Source organism: Oncorhynchus kisutch, linkage group LG13 (genome assembly GCF_002021735.2).
Source record: "Oncorhynchus kisutch isolate 150728-3 linkage group LG13, Okis_V2, whole genome shotgun sequence".
NCBI classification, from domain to species: domain Eukaryota; kingdom Metazoa; phylum Chordata; class Actinopteri; order Salmoniformes; family Salmonidae; genus Oncorhynchus; species Oncorhynchus kisutch.
Window position 1 is genome coordinate 62,230,380 of NC_034186.2, and position 14,064 is coordinate 62,244,443.

Consider the following 14,064-nt stretch of genomic DNA (forward strand, 5'->3'; position numbering starts at 1 on the left):
GTGAAGGTATAAACCAACATATCAAACATCCTTTGATCCTAGGTCTCTTCTAGCCTCTTTCTCCCTCTCACTGTCTCTCCCTTTGGAAGTACAAAGTACCCTTCTCATCAAAACATGGCACTTGTCCAGGACTTTACTGGATTGCTTCCAGTGAATGATACCAACTTAATTTGATCAGTAGTCCATTGACTGCATCAAGATTTCCATGGTAGGATGAAACATCGATATAACGAATGGCCACAGGGATTTGCATAAATGAGAAACAGCCTTAAGGGGACAGAAGTAGCACAGAGGGTTGCTTGGGAACATAGAACCCAATGAATCCCTGGAATGCAACAGCTCTCTGCATCATTGAGACCAGCCAGAAAAAAGTGATGGGAGGACTTTCCCTTCTGTTAAGGGCAGAAGGGCTAGGGTAGCCTAGTCTGAAGAGGTCATCATCAGGGTCTGGAACACACTGACTGTAATGATTCACAACAGGGAGAAAAATACATAATTTTTCATAAATAAAACTACCCTGGGTGAACGACCTGGCCCTCTCTGTGACATTCTTTAAGGTGAAGCCTTAGAGTTTCCTGCTTTTGAGGAATAAAACTTAAACGTATATAAACTGTTCAAAATGGCCCTTTTCTTTTCAACTCCACAACCTGGCATCTGGTCCAGATCAAAACAATCAACTGGAGGCAGAAATTCTCTGGTAAACTAAGCACTATGCTAATTACACACTTGCATCCTACTTTGGCTATAAACGGTTGTCAGGAGCAACAGTAACATATAATTTTGTGCTGGTAAAAAGCTATGTTGTGAATGTATACAGCCTGTTCCACAAATATGACAGTGATAATTACACTTAAGTCATGTAAAAAGCTCTAGATTTGATTTAAATGTCATCATAATTCACAATGACATACACTACTGTTATTATGGTTGTGACATCTTTATTTAAGCTTTAAAAAGGAGAGAAAACACAGACCAACATGGCTACATGATTTATTACTGAAAATACTCAATATATCAGGGCAGCAGTTCAGTCTCCAGTACTGTAGTTATTGCTTTACAATAATCTGTCTGTGGTCCTCAGCTGTCTAGTCTACAACAGGGAATAACACAGGTGAACTGGTTTAGATGGCAGAGGCATGTTTTAGATCAGAATCCTTTTCTGGGGAGTGCTGACATCATAGATGGAAGAGTCTCTTGAAATCCACTGTTGTAGATAGGTCTACTTAGAAACCAACATACAAGAGCGGGACTTTGGGAAACCGGATGTTTAAACCTGGTATAAATTACAATAGGGCAAACGATAAGGTCCCACCATACAGGTCAATAGGTCTTCTTCCAGGAGCGAATATAAAGCTGGATGGGGATCAGTGGGTTTCTTTTCTGTAGGCTGGGATGGAACACATCAAAGTCTACCCGCCGCACCCTTTGAAGGTAGTCCTCCAGCACCACCTAGAACAGCAGCCAGAAAGAGGGAAACAGCATCCACAGCATCAACACACTGTGTGTGTGTGTGTGTCAGTCCTTATTCGCTACATGTGGTAGCTAGCGTGAGCATTATCTGAGCTCAGGAAAGTGCTTCCTCTTTGCCCTAGACGCATTGTGACCATCCACCCTTTAAAACATAACACACGATGCGGGGCATTGGTCTACCTCAAATTCTTCACCTTTGCGTCATTCTCAAGGCTCTGGTTAATATGCTCTGCCCTTCCTTTATTGCCCTCTTTCATGCTCCTTCTCTGTGGGAATCAGACTGCCAGTGATAAGAGCCCATAATGCAGTCCTTGGTGGTCTGTCTGGTGCGATTAAATTGGAGCATTAAAAAGGTCTGTCTGGCAAACTGATGGGGAGCGTGCTGTGATGGTAGGGAGGGATAGGCTAGACAGCCATGTCAGGATATTGGGAGGTGGTTGAGGAGGAGAAAGGATCGTTCAACAGATGCTGCTCCTCCTTACCTAGGTTCAGATGAACCTGATTGGAGGATTCATGAAAAAAAATATATAATCAAATGATAAGAGAACGAAGTGAAACTAACACACAGACCTGGCCTCTTCCCTGGTGCCAAGACTAAAGAAGCCCCATAGATCAGTTCACGAGTCTTGTCTTTGGTCAACGCTTTACAAAATGACCCTTTTCATGATGTTACATCAGTCACAGTGACCACAACCTAACCCAATAAATGCTAATCATTCTTATAATAACAACAACCACCCACCGTCTGGAGGAAGGCAGGGAAAGCAGAAGCTGGTATGTTCTTGCTGAATGATCTGGCCTGTGGAGACAAAGGTTCAAACTGAGTAAAATGACCAACACAGGCTAATAAAGCTATAATCTGTTTTATAACAGATTAAGGTCTGTAGACATGCAAAATCAATGACGCGCATATAAAACACCAGTAGCTACTTAATTTCGGACTGCTTCTCTTTTCAATCCCTTTTTTGTACAAACTCAAAACTAAAAAACAAAAACAAACTCAAAGCTCACAATAAAACAAAGTTACAAGTGTCACCAACGTTAATTGATTAAGTACACTACCGTTCAAAAGTTTGGGGTCACTCAGAAATGTCCTTGTTTTCATGGAAAACAGACTTGAAATTAGTTGCAAAATGAATAGGAAATAGTCAAGACGTTGAGGTTATAAAGGTTGAGGATATAAAAAGGTATAAATAATGATTTTTAATTTAAATAATAAATTGTGTCCTTCAAACTTTGCTTTCAACAAAGAATTCTCGATTGCAGCAATTACAGCCTTGCAGACCTTTGGCATTCACAGCGTTGTACGAGATCTTCAGGTTCTTGGCAATTTCTCCCATGGAATAGCCTTCATTTCTCAGAACAAGAATAGACTGACTAGTTTCAGAAGAAAGTCCTTTGTTTCTAGCCATTTGGAGCCTGTAATTGAACCCACAAACGCTGATGATCCAGATACTCAACTTGTCTAAAGAAGGCCAGTTTTATTGCTTCTTTAATCAGAACAACAGTTTTCAGCTGTGCTAACAATTGCAAAAGGGTTTTCTAATGATCAATTAGCCTTTTAAAATGATAAACTTAGATTAGCTAACACAACGTGCCATTGGAACACAGGAGTGATGGTTGCTGATCATGGGCCTCTGTACACCTATGTAGATAGCCTATGTAGATATTCCAGCTACAATAGTCATTTACAACATTAACAATGTCTACACTGTATTTCTGATCAATTTGATGTTCTTTTAAAATGGACAAAAAATTAGCTTTTCTTTCAAAAACAAGGACATTTCTAAGTGACCCCAAACTTTTGAACGGTAGTGTGTGTGTCGTACGGGTAAAAAAAACGCATTGTAAAAACGCACATGAGAACAAACTGTCAGAGCCCTCCATTTTTTTTTTTTACCAGGACTGGATGTAATTGAATCAAATCTTATTGAAGACTGGGGTTTTTAAAGCAGTAAATCTGTTCAGCAAGAACAGCCCATCAAATAACATTGGAGGAACACTGTCCTAATTTCATAAGGGTACGTACGTGTTCTAGGTGTACGTGGGCTTGGCTGGCAATGTCATAAACCACGTCTCTCACATTCTGTTCCCGGCTTCCTCGGATGAAGTCCTCCTGGGAGGCTCTGTGCTGGTTGTGACACACACCTTTGTTCACACCACTTATTCACACAGGAGAGATTTGTTCCTTCAAACCACTAATCTAGCCGAGCGAACCGATTGCTCATGCTGAGAGCATATGGCCTCTAAATGGGGTGAATAAAGTGAAGCTCCCAATAATGATCTTCATTATTCACGGCATGTATAGCGATTGTCAGATCTCAGTTCTTTCTCCTTTAAACTGTTGGCCTCAGGTCAGCCCCCTGATAGACAGAAGTTGTTTAGAAACTGAGTAGAAGTCGGATAATTTGACAGCAAAAATATATATAAATATATATATAAATAAATAAAATATATATAAATAAATATATATATTTATTTATATAACGGGCAATCTGAATCTTATTACACAAATAAGGAGTTTAGTTTGATATAGTTTAACAATAATATGAGGACAAGGAGATTTGTATTGCCCAAAAACACAAGGCAGTCGGTGTCTGTAGACATGCTGCTACACATGTTAGCTTGACAAACTAAACAATCAAGTCAGGGAACTTCAATACAATGAAGCTTGGTATTGCAAGTTATTAGCTCAGCTAGAAGCTGCTGTCAAGCAATGGGAGCAACAACAAAACACAAACATACAGAGGGTCCAATGCCAAAGCCTGTATAAAATGTAACATCACCACAGACAGAGGCTGCAGTAGTTAAACCCCTGGATACCAATAGTCCCTTCTGCTTCTGACCAGAGCAATTAACTTATGACCGGATGAAAATAATTGGGAAATTGCAAAGCACTCACTGTCCCTTAATGACACAGAAAGTGGAGGAAACCCACCAGGCTTTAGCGAGCTTTAATGTGGGGGGGGGGTGAATCATAGATGGACTGTAGGGGGAAACTCTAGGGAGCTTCAATTGTGCTCAGACCTTTATGATGTTACAATAGCGCCCCCAGGTGCCAAAACAATAGTGATAGGCAAATGACCTGGAGGCCTCCACAAACCTGACGAGGTCACTAATGTCACACACACTGGACTAGTAGGGGTAAAAACATCTCCTGATGTCACATCATAAACCAGCTGCACACAGTCCCCTGTCACTCCAGCTGTGGCTCAGAGGTCTTGTTGACAGATGATCAGACAAAGCTGTGAATTTGACTTGTAACTACAGCCAGTGCATTTGTCATGGGGTTTCATTATAACTGTGCCTCTGGCATACTTCATTTGGAGTAGTGACACACTCCCTCACTGTGTTGATAATGCCAAACCGGTCTAGCAGGAATATCATGTGACAAAGGCCTGAGATAGATCAGGAATGGCATCCCATCTGTACCAAACGTCACTAGCAGGAAAGTCATCATTTTGATACCTCTGCTGCAGATATGGTCACTCACCAGCATGCAGATGTCCATAGGTAGGTAGACTTTGCGTCTGCTGCTGTTGTAGGGCGTGGCTCTTAGGCACATCACGATCCCCTGGGCCTTACCAATATGGCTGGCAGCATGATCAGCATGGACATCTTTCACACCTGGACAAAAAACACCACACACAAAGGGAATCAGAGAAGGCAGAAAATAACTAAAGTTAAAACATTGCACCCCTTTTTAAAACAAAAAAAATAAACTATTGTATTAAATACACTTTGTCTAGGTACAAGAACAATTTGTCTTCTAGTTTACCTCAAACATAGTTACTGTTTTTGATTGACTAGGGCCATGCTAAAACCTTAAGCAGACACTGTTCTCTTGTATACATCATTTATCACAACAATGAAGTGCACACACTTTGATATTAATAACTGGGAAATGCTTTCATGCTGAATGTCCAGTACTTGAAACAGGTTGAGGCTTTGAGTCAGATGTCTCTTCTAGTCAATTAAACTGGAACAAGTGTGACAGGTTCCTTTGCAGAGGGGGACAAAATAATGACATTCCACAAAAGAACATGCAAATGATTGACAGAAACGCAGGTACTTGCGATGCAGAAATGCCACTTAATTAATCGCGCAAGTGAATACAGCTGGACCTGCTTCTAAGTCTCCCTCTCAAGTCATAAAACAATCTGCATAAGTAATCATTATTTTGTATTCAAGGCATTCAGGAAAGTATACAGACCCCTTGATTTGCCACATTTTGTTACGTTACAGCCTTATTCAAAAATTTATTAAATTGTTGTTTTTTCCTCAATCTACACACAATACCCCATACTGATAAAGCAAATAAAGGTTTTCAGAAATGTTTGATGTAAATGTAATATTTCATAAGTATTCAGACCCTTTACGCAGTACTTTGTTGAAGAACCTTTGGCAGCGATTACAGCCTCGAGTCTATTTGGGTATGACACTACAAGCTTGGCACACCTGTATTTGGGAAGTTTATCCCATTCCTCTCTGCAGATCCTCTCAAGCTATGTCAGGTTGGATAGGGAGCATCGCTGCACAGCTCTTTTCAGGTCTCTCCAGACATGTTCAATTGGGTTCAAGTCCAGGCTCTGGCCGAGCCACAAGGACATTCGGAGCCTTGTCCCGAAGCCACTCCTGCGTTGTCTTGGCTGTGTGCTTGGGGTCATTGTCCTGTTGGAAGGTGAACCGTCACCCCAGTCTAAAGTGCTGAGTACTCTGGAGCAGGTCTTCATCAAGGATCTCTGCACTTTGCTCCATTCATCTTCCCCTCGATCCTGACTAGTCTCCCAGTCCTTGACACAGAAAACCTCCCCGTAGGGATTTTGTCCAGGTTTCCTCCAGATGTGACGCTTGGCATTCATACCAAAGAGTTCAATCTTAGTTTCATCAGAACAGAGAATCTTGTTTCTCATGGTCTGAGAGTCTTTAGGTGCCTTCTGGCAAACTCCAAGCGAGCTGTCATGTGCCTTCTGATGAGCGGCTTCCGTCTGGCCACTACCATAAATGCCCGATTGGTGGAGTGCTGTAGAGATGGTTGTCCTTCTGAAAGGTTCTACCATCTCCACAGATGAACTCTGGAGCTCTGTCAGAGTGACCATCGGGTTCTTGGTCACCTCCCTGACCAAGGCCCTTTTCCCCGAGTGCTCAGTTTGGCCAGGCGGCCAGCTCTAGGAAGAGCCTCTGTGGTTCCAAACTTCTTCCATTTAAGAATGATGGAGGCCACTGTGTTCTTAGGGACTTTCAATGCTTCAGAAATGTTTGGTACCGTTCCCCATATCTGTGCCATGTCACAATCACGTGTCGGAGCTCTACGGACAATTTTGCTCTGACATGCATTGTCAACTGTGGGACCTTATATAGACAGGTGTCTGCCTTTCCAAATCATGTCCAATCAATTGAATTTACCACAGGTGGACTCTAATCAAGTTGGAGAAACATCTCAAGGATGATCAATGGAAACAGGATGACCCTGAGCTCAATTTCACCTCTCATAGCAAAGAGTCTGAATGCTTATCTAAATAAGGCATTTCTGTTTATTTGTTTTAATAAATATGGACGTTTAATGACGCGCATAATGTCACTGTCATTATGCGTGTAGATTGAGGAGGAACATTTTTATTTAATGCATTTTAAAATAAGGCTGTAAAGTAACATGTGGTTAAAGTTAAGGGGTCTGAAAACTTTCCGAATGCACTGTACATCCACAATATAATGTGACTGTTCCTGTCAGGATTCTTCCAAATAGGGAAGGAGCAGAGTCATAATGGGGCGGCAGGATAGCCTAGTGGTTAGAGTGTTGGACTAGTAACCGAAAGGTTGCAAGTTCAAATCCTCGAGCTGACAAGGTACAAATCTGTCGTTCTGCCCCTGAACAGGCAGTTAACCCACTGTTCCTAGGCCGTCATTGAAAATAAGAATTTGTTCTTAACTGACTTGCCTAATTAAATAAAAGGTTTAAAACATTTTTTTTAATTAAAAATAATCAGTCATTCATTTCATGTAGAGGGGAAATTATGGGTAGTTTCTGTTGTCCAGCCTTTCAACAAAAATCTACTGGAGATCAGTGGCTATATTGATTCATTCTGATGGCATTTTCAAAGTGCAATTATGCATAGAGCGCTCTGTAACACCATGGCGGACATGGTATCATTAAACAAGGCACAATTAAAAGTTCCCGGCAATGTTCCAGTCGGTGGCTGCAATTCTCATCTTTCTCATTTTAGTCAATGTGCTGCATTGGCAAGCACGATCCTCATCATTTCTAAAAGAGGTACTTGAACACTGGGAAGTCCCCCCCTCAGGAACAGAACAATGCACATGCTGTACACTCTTCAGTCAGTGGAGTCAAGCACAAAACACACATACACCTGCTCACCTAAACTCTCCAGAAGAAGGTACAGTAGTGAGGACTGGGTATTGTCTGAATAGGCCTCCAACTCCTGGAGGTTTCTATAAGCTCGGTCTTCCATGTCCTTCTCCTGTTGGCAACAGTAGAGACATATATCAAATAAATTAAACGGAACTAGAATTGAATCCACACAAATCCATGACCTAAAATGCAACATTTGCTTACTCTCTCAGAGATTATCCTAAGCATCCACCTCTTTGTCAGGTAGTGTTTCTTCACCGCCTGCAAAAGGAGATATTTGAAGATGTTTAAAACAGCTTTTCCAATGGATGTGTACTATGTTTAATGCTATGCATCAAATACAATTTATTTATAAAGCCCTTCTTACATCAGCTGATATCTCAAAGTGCTGTACAGAAACCCAGCCTAAAACCCCAAACAGCAAGCAATGCAGGTGTAGAAGCAAGGTGGCTAGGAAAAACTCCCTAGAAAGACCAGAACCTAGGAAGAAACCAGGCTATATGCAAAGTCCAAACGATATACAGGCGACTGTAATAGCCGCAGTTGAAAATACAGCACTGAAAATGAAAACAGAAGATGTCTACTTCAGACAGACCCTCCATAGTTCTGCACTGACAGGCTGCACTGGGGGGTCGTCCCTGTAGATCTCCTCCACTGTAGTCTTCCAGAACTGCATCCGCATCAGACCTATAGTCTTCTGGGAAACAGAGTCCTTCACCTTGGAGAGAAACAAAAAACGAGGGTTTTCTCAATCCCTTTCAGAAGACTTCATTGAATGAGTTTAAACTGTTAGGCATATAGAGTTGCACAAAAAATGTATTGCTTTACTAGACCCTTCCCTCACTGTTATCCATGTTCATATCTAGGTCTATAGGTTGATGTGTTATTCTTGCCATAACAGCATTATCTTCAATAGCAGGATGCCTGAACATCAACACGTAGCTCTGGACAAGTATTGGACATACAGTGGGGCAAAAAAGTATTTAGTCAGCCACCAATTGTGCAAGTTCTCCCACTTAAAAAGATGAGAGGTCTGTAATTCCCATCATAGGTACACTTCAACTATGACAGACAAAATGAGATAAAAAAAATCACATTAAGATTTTTAATGAATTTATTTGCAAATTATGGTGCAAAATAAGTATTTGGTCAATAACAAAAGTTAATCTCAATACTTGTTACATACCCTTTGTTGGCAATGACAGGGGTCAAACGTTTTCTGTAAGTCTTCACAAGGTTCACACACTGTTGGTATTTTGGCCCATTCCTCCATGCAGATCTCCTCTAGAGCAGTGACGTTTTGGGGCTGTTGCTGGGCAACACGGACTTTCAACTCCCTCCAAAGATTTTCTATGGGGTTGACATCTGGAGACTGGCTAGGCCACTCCAGGACCTTGAAATGCTTTTTACGAAGCCATTCCTTCGTTGCCCGGGCGGTGTGTTTGGGATCATTGTCATGCTGAGAGACCCAGCCACGTTTCATCTTCAATGCCCTTGCTGATGGAAGGTGGTTTTCACTCAAAATCTCACGATACATGGCCCCATTCATTCTTTCCTTTACACGGATCAGTCGTCCTGGTCCCTATGCAGAAAAACAGCCCCAAAGCATGATGTTTCCACCCCCATGCTTCACAGTAGGTATGGTGTTCTTTGGTTGCAACTCAGCACTCTTTGTCCTCCAAACACGACGAGTTGAGTCTATTTTTGTTTCATCGGACCATATGACATTCTCCCAATCTTCTTCTGGATCATCCAAATGCTCTTTAGCAAACTTCAGACGGGCCTGGACATGTACTGGCTTAAGCAGGGGGACACGTCTGGCACTGCAGGATTTGAGTCCCTTGCGGCGTAGTGTGTTACTGATGGTAGGCTTTGTTACTTTGGTCCCAGCTCTCTGCAGGTCATTCACTAGGTCCCCCCGTGTGGTTCTGGGATTTTTGCTCACCGTTCTTGTGATCATTTTGACCCCACGGGGTGAGATCTTGCGTGGAGCCCCAGATCGAGGGAGATTATCAATGGTCTTGTATGTCTTCCATTTCCTAATAATTGCTCCCACAGTTGATTTCTTCAAACCAAGCTGCTTACCTATTGCAGATTCAGTCTTCCAAGCCTGGTGCAGGTCTACAATTTTGTTTCTGGTGTCCTTTGACAGCTCTTTGGTCTTGGCCATAGTAGAGTGTGACTGTTTGAGGTTGTGGACAGGTGTCTTTCATACTGATAACAAGTTCAAACAGGTGCCATTAATACAGATAACGAGTGGAGGACAGAGGAGCCTCTTAAAGAAGAAGTTACAATTCTGTGAGAGCCAGAAATCTTGCTTGTAGGTGACCAAATACTTATTTTCCACCATAATTTGCAAATACATTCATAAAAAATCCTACAATGTGATTTTCTGGATTTTTTCCCCCTCATTTTGTCTGTCATAGTTGAAGTGTACCTATGATGAAAATTACAGGCCTCTCATCTTTTTAAGTGGGAGAACTTGCACAATTGGTGGCTGACTAAATACTTTTTTGCCCCAGTGTATGACCACCCCATTGAGGATTATAGTATCATCATTTCCAATATATGCATATACAGTGGGGAGAACAATTATTTTATACACTGCTGATTTAGCAGGTTTTCCTACTTACAAAGCATGTAGAGGTCTGTCATTTTTATCATTGGTACACTTCAACTGTGAGAGACGGAATCTAAAACAAAATCCAGAAAATCACATTTGTATGATTTTTAAGTAATTAATTTGCATTTTATTGCATGACATAAGTATTTGATCACCTACCAACCAGTAAGAATTCCAGCTCTCACAGACCTGTTCGTTTTTCTTTAAGAAGCCCTCCTGTTCTCCACTCATTACCTGTATTAACTGCACCTGTTTGAACTCGTTACCTGTATAAAAGACACCTTTCCACACACTCAATCAAACAGACTCCAACCTCTCCACAATGGCCAAGACCAGAGAGCTATGTAAGGACATCAGGGATACAATTGTAGACCTGCACAAGGCTGGGATGGGCTACAGGACAATAGGCAAGCAGTTTGGTGAGAAGGCAACAACTGTTGGCACAATTATTAGAAAATGGAAGAAGTTCAAGATGACGGTCAATCATTCTCGGTCTGGGGCTCCATGCAAGATCTCACCTCGTGGGGCATCAATGATCACGAGGAAGGTGAGGGATCAGCCCAGAACTACACGGCAGGACCTGGTCAATGACCTGAAGAGAGCTGGGACCACAGTCTCAAAGAAAACCATTAGTAACACACTACGCCGTCATGGATTAAAATCCTGCAGTTCACGCAAGGTCCCCCTGCTCAAGCCAGCGCATGTCCAGCCCCGTCTGAAGTTTGCCATTGACCATCTGGATGATCCAGAGGAGGAATGGGAGAAGGTCATGTGGTCTGATGAGACAGAAATATAGCTTTTTGGTCTAAACTCCACTCGCTGTGTTTGGAGGAAGAAGGATGAGTGCAACCCCAAGAACACCATCCAACCGTGAAGCATGGAGGTGGAAACATAATTATTTGGGGATGCTTTTCTGCAAAGGGGACACGACGACTGCACCGTATTGAGGGGAGGATGGATGGGGCCATGTATTGCGAGATCTTGGCCAACAACCTCCTTCCTTCAGTAAGAGCATTGAAGATGGGTCGTGGCTGGGTCTTCCAGCATGACAACAACCCGAAACACACAGCCAGGGCAACTAAGGAGTGGCTCCATAAGAAGCATTTCAAGGTCCTGGAGTGGCCTCGCCAGTCTCCAGACCTGAACCCAATAGAAAATCTTTGGAGGGAGCTGAAAGTCCGTATTGCCCAGCGACAGCCTCGAAACCTGAAGGATCTGGAGAAGGTCTGTATGGAGGAGTGGGCCAAAACATCCTGCTGCAGTGTGTGCAAACCTGGTCAAGAACTACAGGAAACGTATGATCTCTGTAATTGCAAACAAAGGTTTCTGTACCAAATATTAAGTTCTGCTTTTCTGATGTATCAAATACTTATGTCATACTTAAAAATCATACAAATGTGATTTTCTGGATTTTTGTTTTAGATTCCGTCTCTCACAGTTGAAGTGTACCTATGATAAAAAAATGCTTTGTAAGTAGGAAAACCTGCAAAAACAGCAGTGTATCAAATACTTGTTCTCTCCACTGTATCTTCATACAGCGCCTTCAGAAAGTATTCACACCCCTCAACTCTTTACATATTTTGTTTTACAGCTTGAATTTAAAATGGATTAAATTGAGATTTTTTTGGTCACTGGCCTACACACAATACCCCATAATGTCAAAGTGGAATTATGTTTTTCTAAATGTTTACAAATGAATACAAAATAAAAACCTGAAATGTATTGAGTCAATAAGCATTCAACCCATTTGTTATGGCAAGCCAAAATAAGTTCAGGGTTAAAAATGTATTAAACAAGTCACATAAGTTGCATGGACTCACTGTGTGCAATAGTGTTTAACATGATTTTTGAATGACTACCTCATCTCTGTACCACACACATACAGATAATTGTAAGGTTCCTTAGTTCAAGCAGTGAATTTAAAACAGAGATTCAACCACAAAGACCGGGGAGGTTTTCCAATGCCTCGCAAAGGGCACCTATTGGTAGATGGCAATTTTTTTTTAAAAGCAGACATTGAAAATCCTTTTGAGCATGGTGAAGTTATTAATTACACTTTGGATGGTGTATCAATACACCCAGTCACTAGAAAGATACAGGTGTCCTTCCTAACTCAGTTGCCGGAGAGGACGTAAACCGCTCAGGGATTTCACCATGAGGCCAATGGTGACTAAAACCATTACAGAGTTTAATGGCTGTGATAGGAGAAAAATGGAGGATGGATCAACAACATTGTAGTTACTCCACAATAATAACCTAATTGACAAGCGTGAAACAAAGGAAGCCTGTACAGAATAAATATATTCCAAAACAGGCATCCTGTTTGCAATAAGGCACTAAAGTAAAACTGCAAAACATGTGGCAAAGAAATTACCCTTATGTCCTGAATAAAAAGTGTTATATTTGGGGCATATTTAACACAACACGTCACGGAGTTCCACTCTTCATATTTGCAAGCATGGTGGTGGCTGCGTCCAGGTGTTCAAAGCTCTTAAGAGACTTACCCAGAAAGACTGGGTTGTAATCACTGCCAAAGGTGCTTCTACAAAGTATTGACTCAGGGGTGTGAATACTTATGTAAACGAGATATTTCTGTATTTAATTTTAAATGCATTTGAAAAAATCTTTTCACTTTGTCATTATGAAGTATTGTGTTAAGATGAGTGATATTTAAATATTTAAAAAATATTCTCTGTGGGCTGGAAGCCTGCTAATATTCCATTTTGAATTCAGGCTGTAACACAAAATGTAGAACAAGTCAAGGGTACTCAGTACTGAGCTTGCTGGAATACCTGCCTGAGCCAGCTCGACATTGAAGGCCCTCAGGGCCAGTGAGGAGCGTCGGGCATCCTCAGGGAGAAGCAGGGAGGACACAAAACCGTCATAGTCCCGAGACCTGGGGAAACAAGGCAGTGAACACAGGCAAGTTAATCAAAACAAGTCAAGTGTAATGCTAGTGGTGGACTAACTTCTTCACAATGAAAACATTGGATGCAGTAACACACGTAACAAAAACAAACAACTAGCCAGGGTTGGGGTCAATTCCATTTCAATTCAGTATATACAGTGAAAGTCCAATTCTCTTCAAAGCATTTCATTGAGGAACATTTGGACAATGTAGCCAGTCACAGAGGGCCCATGCAATTTGTGCATAGAAGGATGCTTGCAAGTCATACCATTTAGAGCCATATTTAACTAACTAGCAAGTTGGCTTGCTTACCTCACAATATCGATACAGTATTTTTCGTTGTGCTGCGACTCTATAGTCGAGTTTGTTGAAGCTCGTAGACATTTCACTTCTGTAGGTCGTTGAATGCAAATAGCGTGTGGCAATATCTTTCTTTGGAGTGAGCGAAACACCGAACATTTTGTGGTTAATAATCCATGCTTTGCACTAATACCAGATGCCATGTTGACAACATACCCTTCAACTTTCACCCTTACCTTGTGTCGCAACAAAAGTCTTCCTCCCTATTTAATTTGTGTTCCGCTTTCTGTTGTATTTTTAAATACAGAACACTCGTTTTAGGTAAAGTATTTGTCTCAAGTTAGTTAATTATTGGTTAACTTTGCTAATTTAGCGAACAATATGTAGCAGCTA

At 41.6% G+C, this 14,064-nt stretch overlaps 1 protein-coding gene across 5 annotated transcripts; it reads right to left on the reverse strand.

The window, feature by feature from the left end:
- Positions 1 to 974: 974 nt before the first annotated feature.
- On the reverse strand, positions 975 to 13,982 carry ndufaf6 (NADH:ubiquinone oxidoreductase complex assembly factor 6). 5 transcript variants are annotated; one of them, XM_020498006.2, is made up of 9 exons: positions 13,684 to 13,925; positions 13,256 to 13,359; positions 8,425 to 8,558; positions 8,045 to 8,101; positions 7,847 to 7,949; positions 4,964 to 5,097; positions 3,500 to 3,601; positions 2,213 to 2,269; positions 975 to 1,449 (listed from the first exon to the last, which is right to left on the reverse strand). In XM_020498006.2, the coding sequence occupies exons 1-9, from the start codon at positions 13,872 to 13,874 to the stop codon at positions 1,321 to 1,323; spliced, it is 1,011 nt and encodes a 336-aa protein (XP_020353595.1). In that variant the 5' UTR covers positions 13,875 to 13,925; the 3' UTR covers positions 975 to 1,320. The 5 variants fall into 5 exon arrangements, with proteins under 5 accessions (XP_020353595.1, XP_020353596.1, XP_020353599.1 ...); XM_020498007.2 differs by having other exon boundaries at positions 8,436 to 8,558; positions 13,260 to 13,359; positions 13,684 to 13,922; XM_020498010.2 differs by having other exon boundaries at positions 8,436 to 8,558; positions 13,684 to 13,919.
- Between the last annotated feature and the right edge of the window lie 82 nt (positions 13,983 to 14,064).